Here is a 26,752-nt window from a genome sequence, read left to right on the forward strand (position 1 = left end):
AGGAAAATGTAAGATAATGCCTACCCAAGTTAACACAGTACTTTGCAAGAGTCCGAATACTTAGATTTAAAACGCTACAACCAGCAAAATACCCAATGTGTAGTTTAGCGACGTTTGATTAGTAGATTAAAGAGTGGTGGAGTTCTCATTTGGAATTGCAATTTCGGAAGCCGACATCAATGCTGTAAATAAGCTTTCAGACATGAGAGAACCTGGATAAGCTTACTAAGTGAGTCGTGGTGTTGCTCACGAGGGTGGTGTTTTGCACGCTCTCTCCTCCCAGTTAGGTCTTTGATGAACAAAAAGGCTGATCGTTACAAACATAATCACACACGCTTTACTTTAAGTGGCCTCACAGCTGCACTTCTCAAATGGTGACCATCAATGCATGAACCAGGGGTCAAAGGCATAAAGAAGCTTTCTTGACACTGAGGGGAGGGGCTCTCTGACCCCTCTCATTATGTTTGTTCATCTATTTCAACATTGTTGCCAAGGCTGAATTCTCTTCTGATGGCTTGATCCTACCCAGTAATTTATGTCAAACCATAAAACCTAAACGAAAGGGATACAGGACACTTCATCTGTAATCTCTGGTGAATCACTCTGGGGTCCACACGGATAAGGGAAACCTAAGAGAACTTGTACCTGCCACAAGGAAGCTCTCCACAAACTGGTGTCTGTTGCAATGAACTGAAATAGCTCAGCGTCTGGTTTTGCCTTCACGGGCAACGATCCCACAGGCAGACATATCTTCAAGCTACTGTTAGTTTAGGTGCAGCCACAGACCCTTCCATGTGCATGCGGTTCTGAGACAGAGCTGCAAACCCAGGACAGGGCAGGGTTCATCTCGCTTATTCTCAGCTTTAGCTAGGGTAAGAGATGTGCCTTGGACTGTGGATATATCAGACTATGAGCACTGACTTGTTTCAAAGAATTCTTCCATAGCCAGAATTTAAGGAAACTAGATCTGTATCCCGATGCAATTACCGATTTCAAATGTGGACACTTCCCTACCAACTATTTGCTACCTCAGACGAGGGTTTAGTTTAATCCTGCACTACCCACAGCTTTTTAAAATATATTCTCTAGTGTTTGAAAACTTAATGTCTGGCCAGAATTCTGACAAGATGTAGGATATAAAGTATGCTATTTTCTCAATCTCCAGCCTGGGATAATGTTTGCTTATAAAACTGAGTTTTTTGTTGGGGGGTGGGGGGGATGCTATGTGATCTTTTTTAAAGATTTTCTTTTAAAGCTTTAAAGAATTTTTAGTGTTAAATTTAACATTTTAACTGAACATTACTTTGTAAAGCACCTGCGTGGGAAGCACTGTACTTAGTGCCCAGGATATAAAGATGAATAAGACAGGGTGCCAGCCTGGCTGGGGGCTCACAGGTCGTAGCTCCCTGAAAAAGCCAGCTATGTGAGTCTACGGATGGAAGGATGGATAAAAACAGAGAGACGAGAGTGCCGTGAAGGAACAGAGAAAGCAGCTCATTCTGTGAGCAGACGTTTCACAGAGGAGATGATAAAGAGGTTTAGTGACAGAAGCCCAGTGGGGTAGGGGTGAGTGCAAGCAGCAGATTTCTGGTAGGGAGCGTGCGTGTGTGTTCGGTTGCTCAGTCATGTCCAAGTCTTTGCAACCTTATGGACTATATCCCGCTAGGCTCCTCTGCCCATGGGATTCTCCAGGCTAGAATACTGGAGTATCCCAATGAAATTATAGTTTTCAAATGTGGACACTTCCCTACCAACTATTTGCTACCTCAAGTGAAGGTTTAGTTTAATCCTGCACTGCCCACAACTTTTTAAAATATATTCTCTAGTGTTTAAAAACTTAATGTCTGGCTGTTTCTTACTCCAGGGGATTTTCCAGACCCAGGGATCAAGCCCCCATCTCTTATGTCTCCTGCGCGGGAGGGCAGGTTCTTTAGGAGCAGTTCACTATAAAACATGGAGGCATGAGCATGCATGGTGTGTTGTTCTGAGTGGCTAGAAAAGACAGCACCTGGCTCAGGGTCCTGGGGTGAAAGCCAGAGCAGGAGATGCTCTGAGGGAAGCATCTGAGATGCTCAGAGGGAAGATGCTGAGGTTCTAGACTTTTATCTTCTAGGTTAGTATTTTCTAGCATGTTTCTCAGAATGCTAATTCCATGAGTTGCTCTGAAAAAAAAAAAAACAAAAAAAACAACCAAAGTTCAACTGAGCTTAGAAAATGCTGCTCAGAAGAGTCTCCTTTCAGAGATTCATAATCTAACATTTGGTATAAGAGAAATATGAAAGTAAAAACCCATGTAACTCAAACATCATTTTCATGGAGCTACTGATAACCTTCCAAACTAATGTTCTGCAGAATACACTTGGGAAATGCTGAAAGCTGCTCTAGGAAACCGGGTAAAAAAGGACCTGCTGGAGCAAGAACGTAACATGATCACACTAGTGTTTTCCTTTTTATTTCCTCTGCATTACAAAAAAATTTTTTAGTTATATATGCCTGGTAGTGAGCGGATGCTGAACTACATTTGGAAGAGATTAATGGCAAAAAGCCAAGAGGTGATGAAACCCAAGGATGAGGGATTCTACTCAAGAGACTTTCTAAGATAAAATTAAAAGGAATTAACAATGAAGTAGAGGGGTGTGTGTGTGTGTGTGTGTGTGTGCACTCGTGTGTGCTCAGTCATGTCCAACTCTTTGCAATCTTCTGGGCTGTAGCCTGCCAGGCTCCTCTGTCTATGGAATTCTCCAGGCAAGAATACTGGCGTGTGTAGTTATTCCCTTATTCAGGGGATCTTCCCAACCCAGAGATCGAACCCAGATCTCCTGCACTGTAGGCAGATTCTTTACCATCTGAGCCACCAGGGAAGCCCAACTGCATTTCATTGTAACATCATGCAATTAGCCTGGCTTGTTGGGAGGGTGATGAAGAAAGGCAGTATCTTTTATCGACAATGGTCTTAACATCCCACACAGTCAATCAACAAACAGCCCCCAAATACCTAACATGAGTGAGACACAGTCTTTAGTCACTTAGGAGACACCAGGAAAAGGAGGAGGGAACAGCACAATCATAATTGATCTCCAGGAAGATTCCAGGAGCCACCACTTAGCTACATATAATGATTGTAACGACTGTCATGAAGTTCTTCAGCATTTAAGTACAGAATACTTTAAAACCTGTGTGAGATATAACAAAATTTCAACTCTCTTCAAAATGAGGGGGATAAAAACCCTCAAGAGTTATGAGATATTGCTGCACTGCAATGGTAATGCATTTAATGGAACTGAACTGTACATTTAAAAATGGTTAAGATGGTAAATTTTATGCTACCACAATTTTTTAAAAATTTAAAGAATTATGAAATTAAATTATCTTAAATTTGTCCATGAAATACCTGTTCTGTATCACACAGATATACTTCTCCCCTGTTTGCCTGCAAGGATTTTAAGGTGGGGAATAAAGAGGAGAAACTGGATCTTTAGAAGGATTAATCAGATAATGCTCTTCAGGGTTTGTTAAAGAGAAGTTGACCTGATGAATACTCAAAAGCTAGAAAAGCTAGTTAGTCAAATAGGAAGTAGCACTAAGATTTGGATGACTATTTGAGATTTTTTGAAAGAGCAATCAACAAGATATGGTATAAAATAAAGAACCCAAGATGATCCCAAGAGTCCCAGTAAGACCAGGGCAATTCAAGTTGTGAATTGTGTGTGACCACAATTCAAATTGTGGTCAACTTGAATTTAAACCATTGAAATGAAAACATCCAGAAAACATTTTGGTTAAAGGAGACTACAGCTTGGATGCTGTTTAACCATCAAGGCCCAAAGATACCATCCAGAGACACATGCCAGAAACTCAAACCAGGAACTCAACTCACCACAACCTTCCAGAACCAGCTGAGCCATCACTTTTTGTCCCAGGGACACTACAGTCCTCACCTATCTGTACCAGACTTCACTTGAAGTTTGCCTGGGGAGGAGAGGGATTAACAGAGAGGAAACAACCATTTCACTTTCAACTTGAAGGGACTGAAGAAACTTCCAGAGGGTGGAAGAGTCTCTTCTAAAACTTTACTAATACAATTATGTAAAGTTTAAAAATAAAATAAAATTAAAAAAAAAATAAATAAAACTTTGCTGAGCTCTAGGGAGCAGAATCTACCTGAGAAAAATTAAATCTTTTACAGAGTTTATGCCTTTAGGCAATCTGACCATTGATCTTCCTTCTGTTTGGATCCTATTTCTGCAGGCAACTTGGAAACTCTCTTCTGATCTGAACAAAAGGTCATCTGGCATTTCCAGATCCATCTCTGTGATGTTCCATTCACTGAAACAGCAGATTAAACTAATCTTGGCTGTTCAATATTCATAAAGCCTACAATCTCTCCTCTCCATTCCAACACATGGGCGGGGGAGGGGGGAGGGGAGCAAGTCAGAAAGTCATTATACTTGAGTGGAAGAATCTTACCACAGGGTGGGGTATTGATAAAAAGAAAAAAGGAAAACTCAAGTTTTTAATTAAAACCTTCACAGCCTTATCACAAAATGTTTCAGCCTTTGCAGATTTTTTCCACTTAAAAGAAGTGTAGTCAATTTCTAGGGGGTGGGAAAAACAGTACCTGGAAAAGCAACATGTATTTTTTTTCACTGGAATGGATATATTTAGACAATCTTACCTATCTCTATCTTTTAAATTTAAGCTCAAATATTTATTTTCCATTTTAAAAGGAGGCATATTTTAATTTCTAATCTAAGGTTATTGTGGCCTACTAAATATATCTACTAAATATTTTATTTTATTTTTACTTCTGCTAGATACTTAATCTGTATAATACAGCTCAGGAAAAAAATGTAGTCATAAAACCTGTTGGTATAAAGATAAGCAGTTTATTTAATATCTAATTAAATGTAGTCACTACAGAAATCACAGCTTATGAAACTTTATCAGAAAAAGATTAATCCATTTCAGGCTTAACCCAAATGTCAGAAGAGAACTCATGAATTTAGATAGGAATCCACATATTAGGCAAAGAAATTTTCATATTGGGTAGAAAGAACCTATATTACTGGCTATATTTATACTTACTTCAATCAAATTTATATACTTTGTAACTATCACTGATGTCGGGGCAATTATCATATATAATAATGTAATAGGGAGCCTCTCTCTATTTGTCAAAAATGTCTACAATGTCCTTAAACACTTTATGAATTTATAGATCCCATCCATCCAGAAACTCAGAAAATTACATAGACTGTGTCATCCTAATTCAAAAATAACAATTCAACAAAAAACGTTGGACTCAAACACTGGAGAAGTGAGAAAGGAGAAAATGATTCCTTCCTTTGAAGGGCTCATGGAAACCATGAGAGCTAAACCTTTAAACGAGCAACCACTGATATAAAGTAGTAACTACCATACAGAAGGGACTGCCTGCTTTCCCCCAGTCTCTATTCATGTCTTCTTCCAGAATATAAAATTTTTCTCAGGGCACAAGATGACCCAGCATAAAGACTGGACAATTTTCTCAGCCTTCTTTGAATCTCAGAGAGCTGGGTGACTAATTCGGGCCAATGGAATATGAAAGAAAGTGGTCTGCACTCCTTCCAAGTTGAACCTCTAAAGGGCAGGACACGCTCCCCCCACATTTCCCCTTCCATCTGCCCAGTCTGGAAAGGAACACAGAGCTTCTTGGATCACATGCATGAGCCTAACAGTCCTACTGATCACAGAAGAGGATAAAGGAGCCTGAGTCCATGATTGGATATCACCGAGCAGAACCAGCACGCCATCTCAGATTTAAAATGAAAGAGAAATTAACTTTTGTCTTGTTTTTAAGCTGCTGTTTTTGGAACCTATTATAACAATGTGCTCTAATTTATTTATAATAGAGATGCTTCTTTTTCTGAGGATTATGTTACTGGAAAAATGCCCATTAAAAGGAAGAACCAAAATTTAATAGTGTGAGTAAAGGAGAGTATGATTTATAACTTTTTCATGAAAAATAAAACCCTGAACTATGGCAATAAATTAATCTTATAATTAGTAAGACAGAAATGAGAAGCAGAATTTTATAAATTCTTGGGAAAATATGACAAGTAATCACAGGGAGGGGCATAATCTCTTTTTTTTTTCCCACTAAGGTATACAATCATGAGATACAACTAATGACAAAAAATCAGATCCTGTAAGAAACAGAATGGAAACTGTTTCTGAATCACTGACACAAAGAAAAGGATTAAGAAAAACAACAGTGAATTCAGGTGAAAAAATACAGATCAAAGCAATTAGAAAGAAATTAGTATTAATAGAACTGCAAAAAAGATCAATCTGACTCAACATAAGGATAATTCAATTAAAAGGCAAATCAAAACCAATATGTGCAAACACTTAATATAAAAGAAATTCCCTGAACTAGAAAAATGAACTAATCTTAAAAGACTGAAAAAACACCCCATGTTTCAGGAAATGCTCAGTACTGAAACATTTTCATTAAGCCACAGAATTTTAAAGAAGTAATTCTTCAGGTATTTAAGCAGAAAGAACAAAACATCTATAAGAAATAACAGATGGGCATATCAGAAGAACATATGACAGAACTCAAGAGTGGTTCTGTGTTTGATGAATCTAAAGAAATAAGAGAGAGAAGGAAAAAAACATTATCTGGAGTGAAGTTCATCTTATATCTTTCTTTTTCTGGATGGTGGGATCTGAGCTGGTTTTAAAATTTCATTGTTCTCCACTATTTAAATTGTTTAAATGAACATCTAACCTGTTAATAAAAACAATGAGTGATGAAACAGAAAAGTATCAGGAATAAGATGGAGGGACTTCCCTGGGGGTCCAGTGGTTAAGATTGTGCTTCCAATGTAGGGGATACAGGTTTAATTTCTGGTCAGGGAACTAAGATCCCACATGCCACATGGTAGAGTGGCAAAAAAAAAAAAAGAGAGAGAGAGAGAATAAGATGGAAAGCCTTGTGCCAATATATCAAAAATGTTCAATTCTAGGTGGTGACTTTCTAACTTCCAAGTATTACTGTTATATTTTTTAAGAAGAACTGGCCTGGGGAAAAGAGAATTTGGCAGGCAGACTAGGAAAGGACAGCACTCCAAGCATAAACAGAGCAAAGACTGAAAGAAAATGACATGCTTAGGACCAGCAAGAACTCTAGTTAAGCAGATGGAGATAAAGTCTGGGTCAGATTATACACTATGCTTAAACTTCATTCTAGTCTTTATTTCTGTCACTAAATCACAGAATACTATTCAAACCAATTAGAGTAGTCTGTCTCTATTTACCAGTGCAGAAAAATGCAATGCCCAGACCTCGGGAACAAAATAATTCAGTACTAGATCAAATAGAATCCTTATCATTAATGCAAAGATAAATGAGAAGGAACCCTGATCTCAATGTATCTATGAGATCAGAGGGACAAGATATTTGTGAGATCAGATATTTGTGATACTTACAAGATATTTGTGAGATCAGATGGACACAAAGAGAAGTAAATAATAGAAGTAAATAATAACATACAGTAATACAGCACCATGGATGGCATTACTGACTCAGTTTGAGCAAACTCTGGGAGATGGTGAAGGACAGGGAAGCCTGGCATGCTGCAGTCCATAGGGTCACAACATCAGACACGACTTAGTGAATGAACACACAATGACAATACATCACACGTGGACATGATAGGAATTTAGAAGAAAAGTTCTTGGATGCTTGAAGCAGACTGTCAAAGTGGTGGCGCTTAGGGGCAGGTCTTGAAAAAAGGATGGAGTATTTTAAGTCCTCCCAGTTTTACAAGAAATTGTATCATAGGATCCCTACCTACAGCTGTATCACACTTCTATTTATCTTTTCTCTTACTGAAATTATAGTGAAAAGATATACTAATTAATCAGTTATACTGGACTTTGACTATTTGAAAAAATAAGTAAGGAAATAAGCTTCACCTTACAGCAAAATAAGTTCCTGATATATAACTTTTCATCTAGTTCTTCCATGGGTTTCATACGTTAGATTTAACTCTTCAATATACCTATGGAAATAGCCTTGTAAACCGTAATTACAAAGAAAGACATCACAGGAAGGAAACAAAATTTAATTTCTCTACTAAACAAAGTTAATCGAAAGACTAAAAACTGTTTACAATATATTTAGGAAAGGTCAACTTTAAAGAACCCAGAGTTAGGAAGAACCCCTGGAGAAGGGAAAGGCTTCCCACTCCAGTATTCTGGCCTGGAGAATTCCAAGAAATGTATAGTCCATGGGGTGGCAAAGACTTGGACATGACTCAGTGCCTTTCACTTTCATTTTCTCAGTAAGAAAACATACAAATACTTCAACAGAAAAATAAGTAAAGGACATGAACAGAAGATTCACAAAAGATTATATATGAGACGCTCTTGTTCATTTTGGAATTGTAAACTAGTTGTCTAAGAATTTTTTCTTGGGAAATATTATATCAACACAAAATTTATTTATTAGGATGCTCATTGCAGAATAATTTACAATAATTAAAAAAAAACCCAAAACAGCTTCAGTGCCCAGGAAAAGGATGATATAAATAAACTGTGGTACCTCCACAGGATAAAACCACTGAAGAAGTCTCCCAACCAAATGAGATGCAAAAGAACAAGCATCAAAAGCTGTCAAAGACTGTTCAGTGACAGTACCGTGTTGACGGTACATTAGAAAAATGAACGGGATAATGACCAAATCTAACAGCTGCATCCCAACTCCAGACAGGAGAAAGTACAGGAAAAGCCCAGAAGGATCCATACCAAATGTAAATTGTGATTTTTTTCCAGATTGTGGGATTACAAGGGATTTTTTTTCTCCTTTGTTTTCTTAATGTCATCCAAGTTTTTACAGTGAAGACACGCTATTTGTAAAATCTTTGCTGATCTTTACAGTAAAACTTCTGGAAACAGTTATCTATATGCGATGTCTCTAATTCCTCTGCTTGATTCTCTCTTCAAACCAAACAGGCTTTGGCCCCAAAACCTTTCTTCCATGTTACTAAATCCAGTATCAGCAGAATTGACCCTGGTGATCATTCTCTTCCCATCTCGACACCCTCTCTCCTTGTGGCTTTTGGACAGCACGTGGCTGTCTTCCTACCTACTGACTCTTTTCTGTCTCCTTTACAGCTTCCTTCTACCCATCAACCCCTTGCCCGGACTGCACCAGCTCTCAGCTCTGCTCTTCAGCCACGCTCAACCTCTGGGAGACCATCCAGCCTCAAGGCATTCGACACCACATGTTTGTGGAAAACTCCCAAATCTCTATCTCTGGCCCAGATGCAGATTTTCTTCTCTACTAAACTCCAGAATTGTCACTCCAATCTGTGTGCCTACTTATTACCTCCACATAGATGTCTAATAGACATCTCACACTCAATAAACCCATGCTGCTGCTGCTAAGTCGCTTTAGTCGTGTCCGACTCTGTGCGACCCCATAGACAGCAGCCCACCAGGCTCCCCTGTCCCTGGGATTCTCCAGACAAGAACACTGGAATGGGAGGCCATTTCCTTCTCCAATGCATGAAAGTGAGAAGTGAAAGTGAAGTCGCTCAGTCGTGTCCGACTCTTAGCGACCCCATGGACTGCAGCCTCCCAGGCTCCTCCGTCCATGGGATTTTCCAGGCAAGAGTACTGGAGTGGGGTGCCATTGCACTTCTGCTATTCCCCTCAAACCCTGCTTCCCATATAGCTTTCCCCATCTCAGTTGACAGCAACTTCCTTTCGGCTGCTCAGGTCAAAATCTGACCTCTGTTCCTCTCCATCTGTCATCCGAGCCATTAGAAAACCTTCCCGGCTCTCCTTCCATGTGGATCGAGTCCAACCTCATCGTGTTTGCCACCACCTTGAACTCACTGCTATCATTGCTCCCCTGGATCAGGGCAGCAGTCTGCCAGCAGAGTTTCTATTCCTGCCTGGGTACAGTCTGCTCTTGACATGACGGCAAGACTGATCTTCGGACCACCTAAGTCAGATCCCTGTAACACCTAAGTCAGATCACGACATCTGTGCTCAAACTCCACCAATGGCTCCCCATTCTCACTCACTGTCCTTACTGTGGCTGAGAGGGCTCAGCTGGTGGGCTTGCCCTCCGGTCTTTTTCCTCCCCTTGCACTCGGGGGCAGCATAGGCCTTGCTGCTATTCCAGGGCGAGGGTCTCTATCCTACCCTACCTGACACCCTCTCAAGCCGTCTTCCTGCAGACTCCCTCACTTTCTTCTTGCTCAAATCTCCCTCACTCACTGAGGACTGTCCTAACCGCCCTTCCTAACGCTGCAACCCAGTCCCGACTGACATCACATGCACCCCCACCCCTTCCTCTGCTCTGCCTTTTTCTTTTTCCCTAATACTTACCACCACTTACAAAAGGTTAAAAAGGAGTGATTAAAACAGGCCATGATGAAGCAAAGAAAGCTACTCTGAAAACTCACACTTAAATGGACTTGATGTCTATTAGGAAAGGGTGGCATAAGGCTGCAAGGAGTACTGTCCAGAGGGACATGGTGAGGATTTAACCTACAGGAGTTAATAGTTTAAAAAAAAAAAAGAAAACAACAACAAAAAAAACAGAACTGAAATAGACCACCACCGAAGTTCCAGGAAGCAAATCTAAAGCCAAGAAGCCCAAGTGACAGGTTGATTTGCAGGTCCACATAGAAAGGGCGAGAGTATCCAAAGACGGGGCGGCCTCCCTGGAGGCTGTGAGCTGCCTCTAGGCTGTGGAGCTGGAACACAGACGGGAGGAACCTGTACAGGGCTGTCAAGGGAGGAGCCAGATACACCATGGAATTTTGGAGAAGACCTTCCATCACCAAGGCTCTCTGTGAGATTTTCAAGACTTCTGAGAATTAAAGGGAGAGGGGAGGGGCTGATACATTGCTGAATGTGTACACCTTTCTATTTTTCACTGTTTATCCTCCTGGTCACCCACTTAAATGGGTCAACCCTTTACTGCGTTGACCAAGGGCTGCATAGACCTGAACGCTAGGTAACCAGCAATATTACTGAAGGATGTGTCTGGAAGATGGCAAAAAAACCTGGATGTGGATTATGTTTCTGTAAATTATGAAACAGTGGATTACCACGAGTAACTGGAATAGGATTGTGACAGAAACAGAGAATGACATCCAGAGGAAAAGGGCCGTGGGACACTCTGGGAATCGGCGCTCACTGGCAGGGGCCTCTAAGAACCCCTGTATCCTAGGCTCTTTGCAGTACATGAACACTTGATTCTCATGGCAGAAAGTGTGAAGGTGTGGGCGCTGCTCTGCGCCCCCAGCACCCTCATTGCCCTGCTTGTTCCCACGTCTCACATCACGTGGCTGGAGACCCGAAGAATCACAAACACAGCCCACCCCACGCCCTGCCCCCCAGCCAGGACTTCTGCTCATGGAAATCAGACAAAGGAGAACAGGGAGAAAGAGGCCAAGCACATACACAGCACCCCTGGCAGAGGCCCGGCCTGCTTGGGCTTTTGTTTCCAAGGCCTGCATATAGCTCCGTGGTTTATTTCACTTGGGCTGTGTTTACATACATCAGTAAATATGGTTCCCATTGCCCTTCGGCACAGCGGCTATAAATTACTTGTTGGAAGCATCAGCCTCCTTTCTTCCCATAAAAGGCTCGGCAGAAATGACCGGGGCCCCAAAGAGAGGAGGTCAGTGGTTGGAAGGGAGTGACTTCCTTCACCCACGTCCTTACATTAATCAACTGATTCAACAAATATCTAACTGAGCCAGGCACTGTCAGGGGTGCTTCCATAAACAAAGCAGTCAAAACAAAACAGAAATCCTTGCCCTCACAAGGCACTCCAAATCTACTGAGCTTCATCCACCTCATCTCAATTTCCATATTCTGAGCTCTCAAACCATCTAGGGGTGAGCACATCAGAAAAGACATGTGAAGCAGCCAGAGCTACTATGACCAAGTATAATAATAACTGTAGCTGTTTTTGTTACTGTGGATATTTTGAGTGTTTACCAGGTGCCCACCCCTGTTCTGAGCACTTACATCACTAACTTATCAAGCAGTCATAAAAATGCTATCAATGGGCACTGTTGCATTCAACTGTGATCCTCACAGTTTTAAATTTTAGATGGAAATAGGGTCTTGGCAAAGGTAACTGAGTTAAAATGAGGCCATCTGGGTGGGCTCTAAGCCAAAGTGACTGATGGCCTTACCATAAGAAGAAAATGGGACAGACACAGGTAAAGCGAGGAAAGACACCCTGAGAACACAAGGAAGAGATTGCCATCTACAAGTCAAGGAGAAGAAGCCTGGAGCAACACCCGCTTCACAAGCCTCCAAGGAAACCAACTCTGCTGACGCCTTGATTTCGGGCTTCCAGCCTCCAGAACTGTGAGACAATACATTTCTGCTGATCTAAGCCAACCAATTTGTGAAAGTGTCTGCTGGTCCTGAAGCCCGACCTGGGTCAGAACAGAAAACCGCCATGTCCCGGGGTGGCCGGCAGGCCACTGGTCCCCTGCACAGCCCCGGATGGAGTGTGTAAACGGCAGGATCCTCCATGCGTGCATACTACAGAGGTATCACTAATGCAGCTTCCTCACGTGGGTGAGTGATGCTGCCGCTCAGCTCAATTAAACACGCTGTTTAATACTCTGTGCCTGCAAAGAGATCTGTTTCAATGAGTCATTCTAAATATGTGCTCCCTGAACATTTTAATGTCTCTTCTCAGCCCCAGTCTTGTTGATTTTGTATTTCATGGAACTGGAAGTAAAACTCAAGAATGATGTGGTCCACGGCAGATAATAAAAGCTCAGAAAAACCGAAAACATGGACTGAGAAATTCCATGCCAGACTCAGCAATAAACTCTCAGGACGGGGCTAAGCGTTAAATAAGTAGGACTCGTGTCACTCAGGCTTTGCTGTATTAATCCGGGATAATCTCAGTCTTCACGACTGCAGTGACTTTTAACAAATAAACACAAAAGAAATTGCAGGATTTCATTTTTCTTTCTCCTCCCACCTCTTGTCATGGAGCCACTACACCTCCAACTCACACACAAGCAGAACCACTTTCAATAACACCCTCATTTTTATATTTTGCTAGCTTTTGTTGTTTCAGGGGCATTTTAAATGAGAAAAATGTAGCCAGTAATTTTTGAACGCCTACCATGATATCACCATGCTAAGCACATTACAGACTTTATCTCATCTACCCTCTGGTTACTCTGTGGAGCAGATACGATCATTCTCTCCACTCCACAAGAATGGAAATGGAGGGGAAGTTAAAGCCCTGGCTCCTGGTCACATGGCTAACAAGTGTCAGAACCAGGATGGAAACCTGGTCCTTGTGGGTGTCCAGAGACCTGGTCATCTCACTGAGCCCCGTGCCAGCCCGGTGTGTCCAAAGGCCTGCACGTGATTTCTGCCCAAGAGAGGATGCAACACATAAGAAGAGGCTTTCCTCCCTGGACTGTGCAGGATTGAGGAGATGCTGGACCACACAGCATCTTTGCAAGTGACTCCCAACTCCCAGTCTTCAGGCTCTCAGTCCCAGGTCTGGAGTAACACCCCCAAGGTTGCCATTTAAGGGAAAACAGATCCATCATGTGTCCAGATGATATCTGGGACAGGAAGCTTTATGAGAACTGAGAAAATATATGGGGAAAATAAAGTGGCTTGCCACCCGCCTCTACCCGTGTCCTGCCTGCAACGCCTCCATCACTGGGAGTAGCTTCCCACCTCATGGCTGGAAAACTCTATAATATGAATCTAGAGAAGCCAGAGGGGAAGGGGGGATGGGAAAAGGTACCTGTACCTTCTCCCAACAGGTCACATTTTAATATGCTTTCTCCACCATTTTCAATATAAGATTAGAGCAACTGAAGTCATTTTAAAGTGACTGAGTGCTTTACCTTTTAGGGTAAATGTAAGAGTACCAAAACAGGCTGGCTGAACATAAGAGTACCGAAAACTACAGAAACATTTCCACTTGCCAGCCTTTGCTGTGACCTTCAGGACGACCCACCTGTAAGATGGAAAAGAAGCGCTTTCGTCCCACTGTATCTGAGACCAAATTTGTGAGTCTTCGCTTCTGAGTCTAAACGGTACCAGTTCTCTGAGACTTCCCGAGAGAAAAGAGGATGCAAGAAGCACAGAGTGTAACCATCGATGCCGTTGCTAGGCCACACCGTGGGAGGATGGAGGCTGTCGTGATAGGCAGGATGAGGCCAAAACAGTGGGACCACAGGCTGGCCACACACCCTCTTTCCATCAGGGAGCAATCAGAGAGCATCCTTTGATTTGAGAACATTAAGCAGCTCAGATGTAATTAAGAAATTTAGCCTGGTATGAATATGTAATGTACACACTGCTTTGCAGACGCCTTCTTCCTCCGACAGGCTGGTGCCGACTTTCATTTGGAAGAAATCCATTTTCATACAAAGGTAACCGAGATGAACAGGATGTAGGAAACCTACCTCATTCATCTTCTGTGAACTTTAAAGAAAAAATCAGTTAATTGCTTTTCTAGGAAGCTATTTCATGAAATCAAGGTGCTTTATCTTTCTGCTCTTATTTGTGGTATAAATGGTGATTTTAAAATGCCCATCATGAAAATGCTATGATTAATCAATACATCTTAAGGGATTTAATGACTTCTTTTAAAAACAGAAATCTGATCAACCAAAAACGGTCAATGTGTTCTTGTAGATGAATTATCAACCACTAAGAAAACTGCAAACATACAGTCTACTAAATGATATTCAAATATAGGTGTCTCTTTCCCTGGGGAGGGGCAGTAGTCATGGGTTTCCTGACTTTGCAAACACGTTCTTTTCCCAGCCACTCAAGCCCTCTGCAAGAGCCGGGTTAGTTACTGCCATTTATTAAATTAATAGCAAACAGAAACTAAAACATGAATGTTTTAGAATGCCACCGCTGAAGCTGTAGTGTGCCGAACAAACTGATTTCAGAGACCAAGGCTCATATTTTGTCTCCACCGCACTACATATTAGTCTTTTTTATAGCACTGCCCAATTTTTGTTTTGCCTACAGCACCTAGGATAAAAATAGGTATTTTTTAATTCTACCAACTAATATGAAGCACATATGAAGCATATAATATGAAGCACACTAATATGAAGACTAATATGAAGCACACTTTTCCAATCTGAAATTATCTTTTTAGATAATTTCACCTCTTATTTCAAATAACAGTGTCTTATTAGCCCATGAGCCGAAGACAGGCACTGTGAAACTAATCAAGCATAAGCTTCAGGGGCTCTGGAGCCAAGGTTCCTCCCAAGGTCCCAAGAGGAGCCCCAACAATGTGTTTTTGTAAATATTTCAAGTGTAAAATATTTTCCTATGCTTTTTTTTCCTAAACAGGACCCCAAGACAGTATAAATATTAGGTCTCACAACCTATATTTGCCCCCTCTAGGTTAACAGTAAATTACATTTTACATGTTAAGGGCAAAATACTAATTGTATATGTGTGTGCATGAAACAAAAAATAATTCACTTCCACCAGAAGTCAGTGCGCCCTGCCTTAGAGCACTCCAAGATGCCTGCTTCAGCCATTCCTCAAAGCTCCTGGCTCCTACCGCACAGGAGTCACACCCTTCCAAGTGGCACCCCCGGGAGGGCTCACTTAATGAGGGGTAGCATCAGGAGTGAAAGTCTTGGCTATAACAACAAAAATATGTTTTTCATTAAACACAAAACTGAGCTGGGAACAGCCAGCCAAGAGGCAGGTGTATCGGTGAAGGAAGTCCCTTGAGGTCTCTCACTTCCACATCAAACTGCACTGAAATTTCTCTACACTAATTACCTATTATTGAAGATGAAAGAATGGTAACAAATAATTCGCCACGGCAGCAGACAGGGTGCACATGTCGGAAAGAAGGAAGAATTTACCAAGTGTAAAATCAGACAAGAGAGATTCTCAAATTCTCCATTTTAAAAAACAACAAAGAATTTTTTCTACTCTAAGGATTATGAAGGTAAGGGAATTTTCCTAGGGCTAAAAGCCCAATTTTAAATTTAGTTTGGACTATAAGTGAGAGAAATGGCAAATTAAAAGTGAAGTGCTGGAGTCTCCTTAATTTCTTAGAGGCAGAGATCATGTTTAAAATTTTTTTTTTAATCTCTCACACCACATTCCACCTAGCTATTGATTTGCTTTTCTTATGAGGATCGGCCCTTCCCAGTACCATACATATAGTTATATTTTCACTTCCCGGGTTTTCATGTCATTTTTACCCAACGCTTCTTTTGAGTCTCCAAATTCTTCACAGTGTCTTAAGTCTTGCTCTACAGCTAACATCTTGAAAAATTGTAGTCAAATAACACAAGGTCCCTTCAGGTCATCTCCTGTGTCAATTTTCCTAAGAAACATATGCTCTATTTCAATGAAAAGAACATCAGTACTACTGAAAGGACATTTCCACAGAGCTGGTATCTGTGTAAAAAAATACAGGGCATTAACACTTATTAAATGGCTTGCCACCCTGTTTTATTCCTTCCAAAAAATAACAGCAAATATACCTTCAAATCCAACTAGTTGATAAAATTCTTCAGTTTCTATTATGACTGTGCCTTTATAGAAATGTCTTATAAATATTGAATGATATGTCTACAAAGGGTATTTTTTAAACTCTTGGGGGTACTGTAAAGAAACAAACCAACCAACAAACCCTTTGAGCTTGAAGGACAGGAGGTGGAACATTCACTTTTAGGTACCACCCTGCTGCCCATGGGGAAGACTCAAGTTATTATAATGGCAGACTGACGGAACACACAAGAGTTACATGATCCAAATTACCATAGTGTCCCTAATATGCAAAATGACCATAATGGCCCTAATATGCAAAGCTTTTTGCTAAAATAAAGACTGCATATACTCTCCCCCCCCAAACAAACAAAAAACCCCATCAATTTTAACTTTGTTCTACAAACAACATTACCTCTTTTCCTCAATGCATGATTGACCTCTTTGAAATATACCCTGGAGAAAGTTCAGTGTCATTCCATGTGGGGGGAATGAAACACTTCTCGTATAAAAGTTCTCATTTCTCTCCATCTGCATCTCTGTCTCAAGCATTTCCCTCTTTCTGTGATTACCAACACTTGCACAGGGTGTCATTCTCAATCTGGAGTCTGAGACGGGCATCATGGAAGCGTCCACGTGAGCAAGGACATACCCAAAAGCCCAGTGAAGACTGGAGAGTTGTCCACATGAGGCTGCCCTGGTTGTCAGAAACAGACTTTTCACCAGAGCTTTACCAAGCTCATTAGGTTCTAAAGTAAATAAATTGTTACCCAATAAATTTTAAGTTTCTTTGGTGCATAAAAAAAATCATGGTAACAAGGAATCACTGGGAATTAAAATTATGAAGGGATTCCTGGTGATTATGGTCACCTCTGTTCAAAAATAAGTCAGGCATCATTGGCTGGTACAGACCATTTATTTGATGAGGATAAGAAAAATCAAAGAGCTGGATGAATTCAATTTTGTCAGCAGGTATCTAGGTATGTTTCCTACAAACGTTTAGAAACGTGAATGCTTACAGAAGTTACATTTTGCTTCCATTAATTCCTAATAAACACTTTTTGGGATCCATCATAAACGAATAATCAAAAGAAGTCCTTGGTATGCATGTCACTTAATTTCCTCATGAGAACCTGTGTAAACATCTCAGAGTAATAAATGTGTCTTCTTTAAGGGGAATACATTGATCTCTCAGTAGGTACCTGGTGCTTTCTGAGATGCGAAATCAGAAATGCATAGAAGAGCTGACAGTGGCTGAGTCTTGTCAGACCCACGGTGAAAAACGTCAAATCATCTGTTTCATTTGGTTACTAGATCAAGTTAAGATACAAAGAATATTTTGGCCGTCACTGTTGTTCCATCTTTCGAAAAGAATATGTCAAAAAAAAAACAACAACTCCATGAAGAGTTCCTGAGTATAATGTTCTTGAGCTTACACTGTATTTTAGTAAGTATACCATATCACAGCAAAACAAACAAACAAAAATGTACAGTCATGTTTCTTCATGTGATCTTGGCAACTGTCATCTATTTGGAATAGAATACGAGATGTGATTTTCTCAAACAGAACCTCATCTTCCACCCAGATTTACTGTTCAGGTGACTAGCCGCAGCCTCTTTGCTAACTCTGTGATTGGGAATTACTTGTTTTAAAGTCTAATATTCCATATATTCATCCTATATATTTTGTACTGCAATGAAAAAGCACTCTAGAGTAACATGCAAACTCAACATGCAAACCAGAAGATCCTGAACTAAAAGATTTCACTCTCTTCATATAACCTAACATCATTTTCATAGGACAAGGAGAATTCTCACTTAACATCAATGAATCCAGATCTCAGATATTATAATATAGATAGGACACCTGAAACTTTTGAATAATCACCATGTTCAATACTGAATCACTTAACTATTACTTCAGAAGACATGATGAGGTCTACCTTGTGAAGTTTTTCCTGGAACCTTTCAAAACTGTCAAAAATGTTGAATTCTTTCTGAACTCTTTTACATACAAATTAACCTCTTTATATACTAAAAGCTTTGACATACTTTTTTCCCACGTACAAAATCTCTGACAACACTGCCTTGCTACACACACACACACACACACACACACACACCCCTTGAACTATATTACTTTAAGGCATTCCTTCCTGAATGAGCAGACACACCACAGCTGCATATGCTGGTACTTAAAAATATTCTTATTATAATCGATTTGAGATTTTAAGAGTCACTATGGCTGCGTACACCCTTCTGTATTGATGGCTACAAGTCCCACCATGCGACATTAGTCACACAGCGAAATAAACAAACAGGGAGTGAGATTCAGAACTGTCAGGTCAGCACGCAGAACAACTCAGATGCATGTACATGGTGTTGAGAAAAGACTCACCTCTCCTTGTTTGGGGATGCTGAACTTGGAGAGCTTGGCCTTGGCTCTGGCTGACTCTGACTTGGTGGCCGGGACACCCCTATACAAGCAGTGCACGCCAGTCTCTGCAGATGACTTTAGCTTCGGAGACTCATCGGGCGCCTGATCTTGGCCATCCATGGGCCGCACATAGGCAGTAGGCTTCTGCTGGACAAGGCTGGGTTTCGAAGCCAGGGAGGGAGGAAAGTTCTGCACGCAGTGGCCATTGCCGCTGTGCTTGGCTCCCATAGCAGGGGGCCTGTCCTGGGTCTGAAGACCCACCTCGACATTGCACACCTGTTTGGTCCGCGGCTGCTGTCTGCCAACGCCATCGCCAAGCAAGGTCCTGAGACTGCCCTGTTGTGCTGAGTTGGAAGAAGAAGAAGAGGAAGATGAGGAGAAGGGGCTGGACGCACTGGGGCTGGGGTTTTTACTACGATTTTCTGGGTGAGCAGATCTGTTCAGATCAAGCGTTCTGTGTCCGTGCTTACTTGCTCTCTGTTGGCCATCGGATGGCGGGTGCCCAGCCTTCTGCCAGCCCATGGTGCCCCGCTTACTCTGCTGCCCGGGGACGGCTGCTGGGGTGGAGGATGTGGTGCTGCAGACGGATGCTGGCTGAGTCTGGGCTCTTGAATCTGCCACAAAATGCTCATCAATCTTGGTCACGGGAGCCTGAGGAACCCCAGGTTTGGGAACACCCACAAGATGACTCTGGTTTGATCGATCCGTGAGAAAGTCTTTCATTTCATCGTAATTGCCTAAAGTGTTCTGGAGCCGGTTGGAGAGCTCATCCCCCTTGTTAGTCTAGAGAGAGAACACAACACCCACACTTAAGTTAGAGATCACGGAAACACAGGGGGATGATGGAAGAAGAGGCACCCTTATCACTGAAAGAGACAGACCCGCCACATTCAGAATGAGAACAGGAAGATTTGATCAGACTCAGCGTTTCTGAAGACATCTGTCTACTCTCAGCATCTCACCAGAGCTGGACCACTGCTACCAGCCTCAGCGTGCACAAGTGAAGCATCTCTCCTTGGTCTTGTGCCGCAGCCAAGGAAACTAGGAAATTTACTATTGCCATGTCACCAAATGTTCTGGACTAAGGTTTTCCTTAAAAGTGGATTTCCTTTTCCTTTCTTTATTTCATTCCACTGTAAGTTTTCCTTGAAGTCCAGATTGGGCTCAAATTGTTTTGCTTCCAATGTCTAAATAAAGAATTATTCTCATCAGAAACCCAGAGGGACAGACAGAAGAAGCCAGAGAGTATAGCACCGTGTCTGTCATCCTGCCAGCGGTCCCCGGGCAGCAGGCTAAGGGGGCATCATGGCACTCAATCTGCTCTAAGCCCCTGGCCTGAACTATGCTCACTTCCAAGCAGCCTGAGAAATGAGTGAAATCTGGGAAGAGAATTTCATTTTGGAAGCGAGGTTATACTTCTGGCCTTCAGCAGAAATAAGAAACAATCCAACAGTTCTTTTCTTATGAACCATATCAAGTACCCTGCTCCTAGGATAAGCTACGTGCGACAAAGACGGGACCCAACCTCTTTTTAGTGTTTTGTTTCCTAACAGTTTAGAAAACATAACAAAGAGCCCTGACTTTGCAAATCAGTGCAGAGATGAAGTCAATTATGGATAAAAACCACAGCACGCAGACGTCCATCTTCAATAAAACTTGTATTTCACTGAGGGACCAGCCAGCAAAGGTATGTGAAAGAGACACCAAAATTTGTCGGGGGGGACCCCATATTTAGGGGTTGAGCTGTCTCAAGTTGGGTTGGCCAGCTCCTGTAGTCAGAACTGCCATCCCATGGGGTTAAGCAAGAGGAAAGAGGGGGTGAAGAAGAACACGTGGAAACCATCTACCTTGTAGGGTTCACTAAAGAGGGAGTAACTCGAATTAAACGCGCCGTCGTCCTGCTGAGCTTCCTGGTTTCTTCTTTCTCGTTCTTTCCTCCGTAACACGTTTCTATCCGGTTCGTAGACACTGCATAAGGGAGAAAGGAAAGAGGATAACCACACAAACAAATTAAATGTAATGCCCAGTGTAACATTCACCTGAGTGCAGAGGCCTGGTTCATGGGGAAATGATGATGGTGAAGGGGAGCAGGGACCAGATGAAGGCCAGTCTAATCAAGCAGTACAGTGAGGGTGTTTTAGAATTCCTTTCTTTAGGAGGGAAAAAAATCTTCAGGACAAGTTGCAACCAGTACTAGACCTCTCTCCTAATACGTGAAAGAGGGAGTACCTACACAACTTTGACAGGAGAAGACTGAAAATAATCTTAAAGCAGATGGTAATTACTGCAATGTGTAAACAGAAATTATGAGTGTATTTCCTCTTATGACATAGCCCCAGAATGTTATATTGGAATGTGTCTGCTCTTTTCTTTCTCCCCCGCCTTTTTTTTGCACGGCTGTGTTTCTGTAGTGATTCTTTCATTAACTAGATCCCCAAAGAGCTGTTAAAACTCCATGCTGCAGTGGTTTTCACGGTTATGAGCCTTCTTCTGATCTCTGCTAATCAGTCAAGTCGTCAAACCCCTCCCGAATCCATCCTTCCTTCTGATATATTTGACACGATCACTCTTCCTCACCATGAAAAATGCGCAAAGAGGAAGGGATGCAGGCAACGACAGAGAGGACGGAAATTGAATCATGGTGTGTCATCAAGGAACTCGGGCTTTTTGTGCAAGAAAATTAATATCTATTCCCTCAAGATGTAATTACGAAGTGACCAGAAACCTGATAACTAGATGGACTAAGGAAAAAAAAAATAGTGTTCCTTCCTCTTAGTAAGGGGAAAATAAAGGGGCTAATTCAACTAATAATAAGGAAGTGACTCGTTAAGTGATGGAAGGAAACAGACTTGTTTTTCAGCTCAGTAGACAGAGAAATCTGGCCCCCGTGTAGACAACAGAACTACCCATTGTAAGGCACTGCCACGCCCTCCAAACGAGCTCTCTGTGCATTTCCAGCAGTTAGTTTAAGTCACCTTGTCATCATTTTGCTCAGATCTCCTTTTCAGTCTAGGAGACACAGGCTGGAGTTGGGAGCCAGGACGGCCACCTCCTGACCACGATCCTGCCATAAACCAGTGATGTGATGACGGAAAAGCCATGCCATCGCTCTCTCTGCAGCCCTCATTATAAAACAGTACCCTCATGGTACTGTCGCAAGGTTTGAACGTGAAGGAAATCTCCAAAAAGAGCTTTGTAATACCTTTGGGTGCCCAAAATCCAATGTACTGCTATCAAATGTTGTTATAATGAGAGGATTCGAGGGTTCAAAGAAACTTAAAAAAATAAGTGAGGTTTGGGGTATTTTTTTTAGCTTAATTGCTATCTCGAGTAAAAGAGCATATGCATGTCATGTTGCTGTAAAGGACGCAAATAAAACGATCATAAAATAAATATTGCTTATCCTCCCAGCTCTGCCCGTGAGACCAGGATGTATTTTAAATTCGCTGTCAAAGGGGTGATGTTCAATGTGCTTCTGGCAAGACTTCGAGAGCACCTAAGGCATTTCATTTAAATTTCAGATCAGGGAAGGTTAAAATACCCAGAACATGTAGCCTATTAGCATTTTAATTCATCCTTAGTACATTACCCAAAGGTATTCGGTTTGGGAGTCCAAGAAGTGACCTTCACGTAAGGGAGGCTGGGACCCTAGTCTTCCCCGTGGTGAGGCTCACCACTCCAACCCTATGGTTACTGGGAACTCCCCAGGGTGGCTTTGGTGACAGTGACTGGCATAAGGGAGGCACGAGATGGGAATGACACTCATTCACAGAACCAGGAGACAGAATGATTGTTCTGCCCAGAGTGCAGACTCCTGGGCCTGACTTTTGTGGACATACCGTGGAGTTCTGCTGGAGGCTGGGGACACACATTCATGCTGTGGATGGGCACGAAGCGGGCTGGGGCCAAGAGAGGCACTGCAGCTTTACACTGAACTGGCTCATTTCTGGACCAGCACTGGCACTCAGAAACACAAGCCTGCGTCACATGCACACGTCCACGGGTGAAGCACCTACTGTGTGCCCCCCATGCACAGAGATTCCCACAGACATGCGTGCTGTCTTCAGCCAACTCAGGCTAACCACACACACAAGACTGGTGGGATGCATGAAGTGGACTGATGGAACACAGAGCAGGCAGGTGGTCATTCAGGATGACTCCCCGGGCTTCTGAGAAGCCCCCGTACCCAGTATGATACCTCCTGCATCTGCTGGCTGACGACTGAAACTCCACAACTAGAGAGTCGTTCCTCTGGTTTAGGATGTCTTCACCCCTGTAAGAAATGCAGACACCACAAGGAGGGAAAACACTTTACACCTGATCAGCCCTTGGCGCCTAAGTGTGCATGCGTTTGTCAGCTTTTCCCCAGAGGCCAGGGGGAAAGGACACAGGACACCACAGTCCAAGGGGGAGTCCAAACAGGGCTTGTGATGCGATGAAAAGGTCAGGAGCAAGGTAGAGTATAGCAATGAAGATACAGAAGTTACATTTCAAGGGACTTCCCTGGCGGTACAATGGTTAAGAATCCACCTTGCAATGCAGGGGACTCGGATTTGATCCCTGGTTGGTGAACTAAGATCCCGATGCCACAGAGCAAGTAAGCCCATGTGCCACAACTAGAGAGCCCACACACTGCCACGAAAGATCCCACACGACGCAACGAAGATCCCGTGCGCTGCAACTAAGACCCGACGCGGCCAAATAAATGAATATTTTTTTTTTTTAATTCCTAGAAGTGGGATTAGACATTAGGCTAGCATAAAAAATGCTGGAGAGGATGTGGAGAAAAGGGGACCCTCTTACACCACTGGTGGGAATGCAAACTAGTACAGCCACTATGGAGAACAGTGTGGAGATTCCTTAAAAAACTGGAAATAGACCTGCCATATGACCCGGCAATCCCACTGCTAGGCATACACATCGAGGAAACCAGAATTGAAAGAGACACGTGTACCCCAATGTTCATCGCAGCACTGTTTATAATAGCCAGGACATGGAAGCAACCTAGATGTCCATCAGCAGATGAATGGATAAGAAAGCTATGGTACATATAAACAATGGAGTATTACTCAGCCATTAAAAAGAATACATTTGAATCAGTTCTAATGAGGTGGATGAAACTGGAGCCTATTATACAGAGTGAAGTAAGCCAGAAAGAAAAACACCAATACAGTATACTAACACATATATATGGAATTTAGAAAGATGGTAATGATAACCCTGTATGTAAGACAGCAAAAGAGACACAGATGTATAGAACAGCCTTTTGGACTCTGTGGGAGAGGGGGAGGGTGGGATGATTTGGGAGAATGGCCCTGAAACATGTATATTATCATATGTGAAACAGATCGCCAGTCCAGGTTCGATGCATGAGACAGGGTGCTCAGGGCCAGTGCACTGTGATGACCCAGAGGGATGGGATGGGGAGGGAGGTGGGAGGGGGGTTCAGGATGAGGAACACATGTACACCCGTGGCGGATTCATGTCAATGTATGGCAAAACCACTACAGTATTGTAAAGTAATTAGTCTCCAAAAAATTAATTAATTAATTAATTAAAAAAAAATTCCTAGAAGGGGGATTTGATGTTTGGCTAGCATTAAAAAAAAAAAAAAAAAGATACTTAAAACAAAAATGAACCTACCTATTCTGCAGTGTGACTTGGACATTTAAGGAAAAGCCATTAAAGGGACTTCTCTAGTGGTCCAGTGGCTAAGACTCCGAACTCCCAATGCAGGGAGCCCAGGTTCAATCCCTGGTCAGGGAACTAGACCTTGCACGCCACAATGAAGAGTCTGCATGCCGAAACCAAAGATGCCGCAAAATAAATTAATTAAAAAAAAAAGAAAAAGGCATTAGGATACAAGCCACATCGATGAAGCAGGTATCCAACTGGCTGCATTTCTGGGGTCAAGGGTCACTCCCAAATATGGAGAAGAGGGAGGTAAGGCACTGCACTCCTCCTTAGGCAGACCTGCCTTGTTCCCAAACACCTTGAAGCATAAAGATAACCAAATACACAGCAGATTCAGACTGCCACTGGCTCACCTTCTCTAACGAGGTCCCGCAGGCATGCCCAGCCTCTGGCTTTCCTACAAGGAGGACTGAATGCCCTTCAGGACCTCCTCCACATAAGCCACTAACACAAACACACTGGCCACCTTTCGTGGGACACCATGACGTACCCTCCACGCCATCAGATGAAACCAGAATGACCCAAGATGACATCTCCCCCTCCCCGAGAGGACGGCAATGGAAGCCTCACAAGGGAGGCATCCTTGTCGGCTGCCTTCCCTCGGGTTTCTCTTCTCCACCTGGGGAGGGAAGCACTGCTTCCACTGATCATTCAGCATCTCCTACCAGGAACCCACCCTCTCCTCCCTTATCCTGAACTGGAACCACAACCGACTTGCCACCGACAGAGAGCGGAAGTCATCGGAACGGAAAGTCTGGAGCTGCCAGCCCTCACCTCTCCCTAAGCATCTGAACTTTTCTCTCCTCTACTGACACTCAGTGTTCTGACTCACAGACAGTACCTTCCCAATGGTGAATCCACCATTCCTCTAATCACAAGTCTGGGAAGGTTCTCGTAACCCCAGAGAGCACATTGCTCTTGATGTCACACCATTAAAATTCAGCCCTCTTCCCCACTCTGCCATCCAGCAACACTAGGGCCGGGCCATTTGCTTTTCAAGCAAAGGAACCTTCCTCCCACGTGCCAAAAGTGAGGTCAGCTTCCCTGGGGATAGTCATAGAGAATTTCGATTCTTGGGGTGTCAATATAGAAACTCAGTAAGAGCCTCATGGTATGTGTTACGTCTCTTTGTAACTAGCAGATAGTAAAATCTCTATCATCTGTAAGGTGGTTTCTTATTTCTCTGACATTTACAAGAATCGTACTCCTCAAATGTATGCCACCAAATGTATTTATTTATTTTGCATGAAAGTAAAGGCAGTCAACTGCTATGATACTATTTACTACTTATTGCAAATGTATATCATTCCCACAAAATGAGGCTTTTTAATCAACTTCTTCTAAAAGATTTACTTATTAAAAAAAACAGTCAATGAAAAATGCTGTTAAAAACATATCTGATAATTTCCCTTATATCTGTTTTTAATCTATAAATTGAAGGATTTTGTAGGGCTCTGGTCAAAGCCAATTGTGCTGCTTAAGGAGGAAAAGATGCCCCAATATGACATTATCATTTCCAAAATTAATGTATTCTCGATTACATGCTGACAGCATGGAACTGAGTAGCAGTGATACCTTCGAGCCTCAGGCTTCTACCTTCTGCTGAGCTCAAAGCACTTCACATATATATCCTTTCATCCTTACAACGTCCCTTGGAGAAAGACAGGGATGGAAGATATTCCTAGGTTCACTTTTTTAAAGATGGAGGAACTTAGGATAAGAGTTTGAATGTCTAAACAGTGTCATGAAGAAGACACCATGTGGAAGCACCTATGTCCAAAGTACTTTCTTCATGTCCATCCAGGGAAGGGGACCTAAGAACCAAGAAGTGGCCACATTTCCTACACCCTGGTGTCTGCAAGCCCAGGGTCGAGCAGTTGTAAACATAAGCAGCAGCAAAGCAAAGCAGGGCAATGAAACAAAGGGCAGCTATTTTCTCCTTCAGACAGTAGTTAAAGGACCCCTTCTGGGCAGAGAATATTGACATCCTGTGATTGGGACACGTGAGAAGGAGCCAGGATCGCTTCCTGCAAGAGATCTCCTTCGAGCTGGGTATTAAAGGAGCAGATGG

At 42.4% G+C, this 26,752-nt stretch overlaps 1 protein-coding gene across 1 annotated transcript in view; it reads right to left on the minus strand.

Moving 5' to 3' along the window:
• AFF3 (ALF transcription elongation factor 3) overlaps nt 1-26,752 on the minus strand; it is a 582,468-nt gene that overhangs the window by 461,849 nt on the left and 93,867 nt on the right. The window contains exons 3-5 of the mRNA XM_055539447.1: nt 20,835-20,955; nt 19,458-19,770; nt 18,949-19,331 (exon numbers count right to left, since the gene is read on the minus strand). Of these exons, the coding sequence (XP_055395422.1) occupies nt 18,949-19,331; nt 19,458-19,770; nt 20,835-20,955 (817 nt within the window). The remainder of the gene's footprint in view (nt 1-18,948; nt 19,332-19,457; nt 19,771-20,834; nt 20,956-26,752) is intronic.

This window comes from Bubalus kerabau, chromosome 11 (genome assembly GCF_029407905.1).
Source record: "Bubalus kerabau isolate K-KA32 ecotype Philippines breed swamp buffalo chromosome 11, PCC_UOA_SB_1v2, whole genome shotgun sequence".
In the NCBI taxonomy this organism is placed as follows: Eukaryota; Metazoa; Chordata; class Mammalia; order Artiodactyla; family Bovidae; genus Bubalus; species Bubalus kerabau.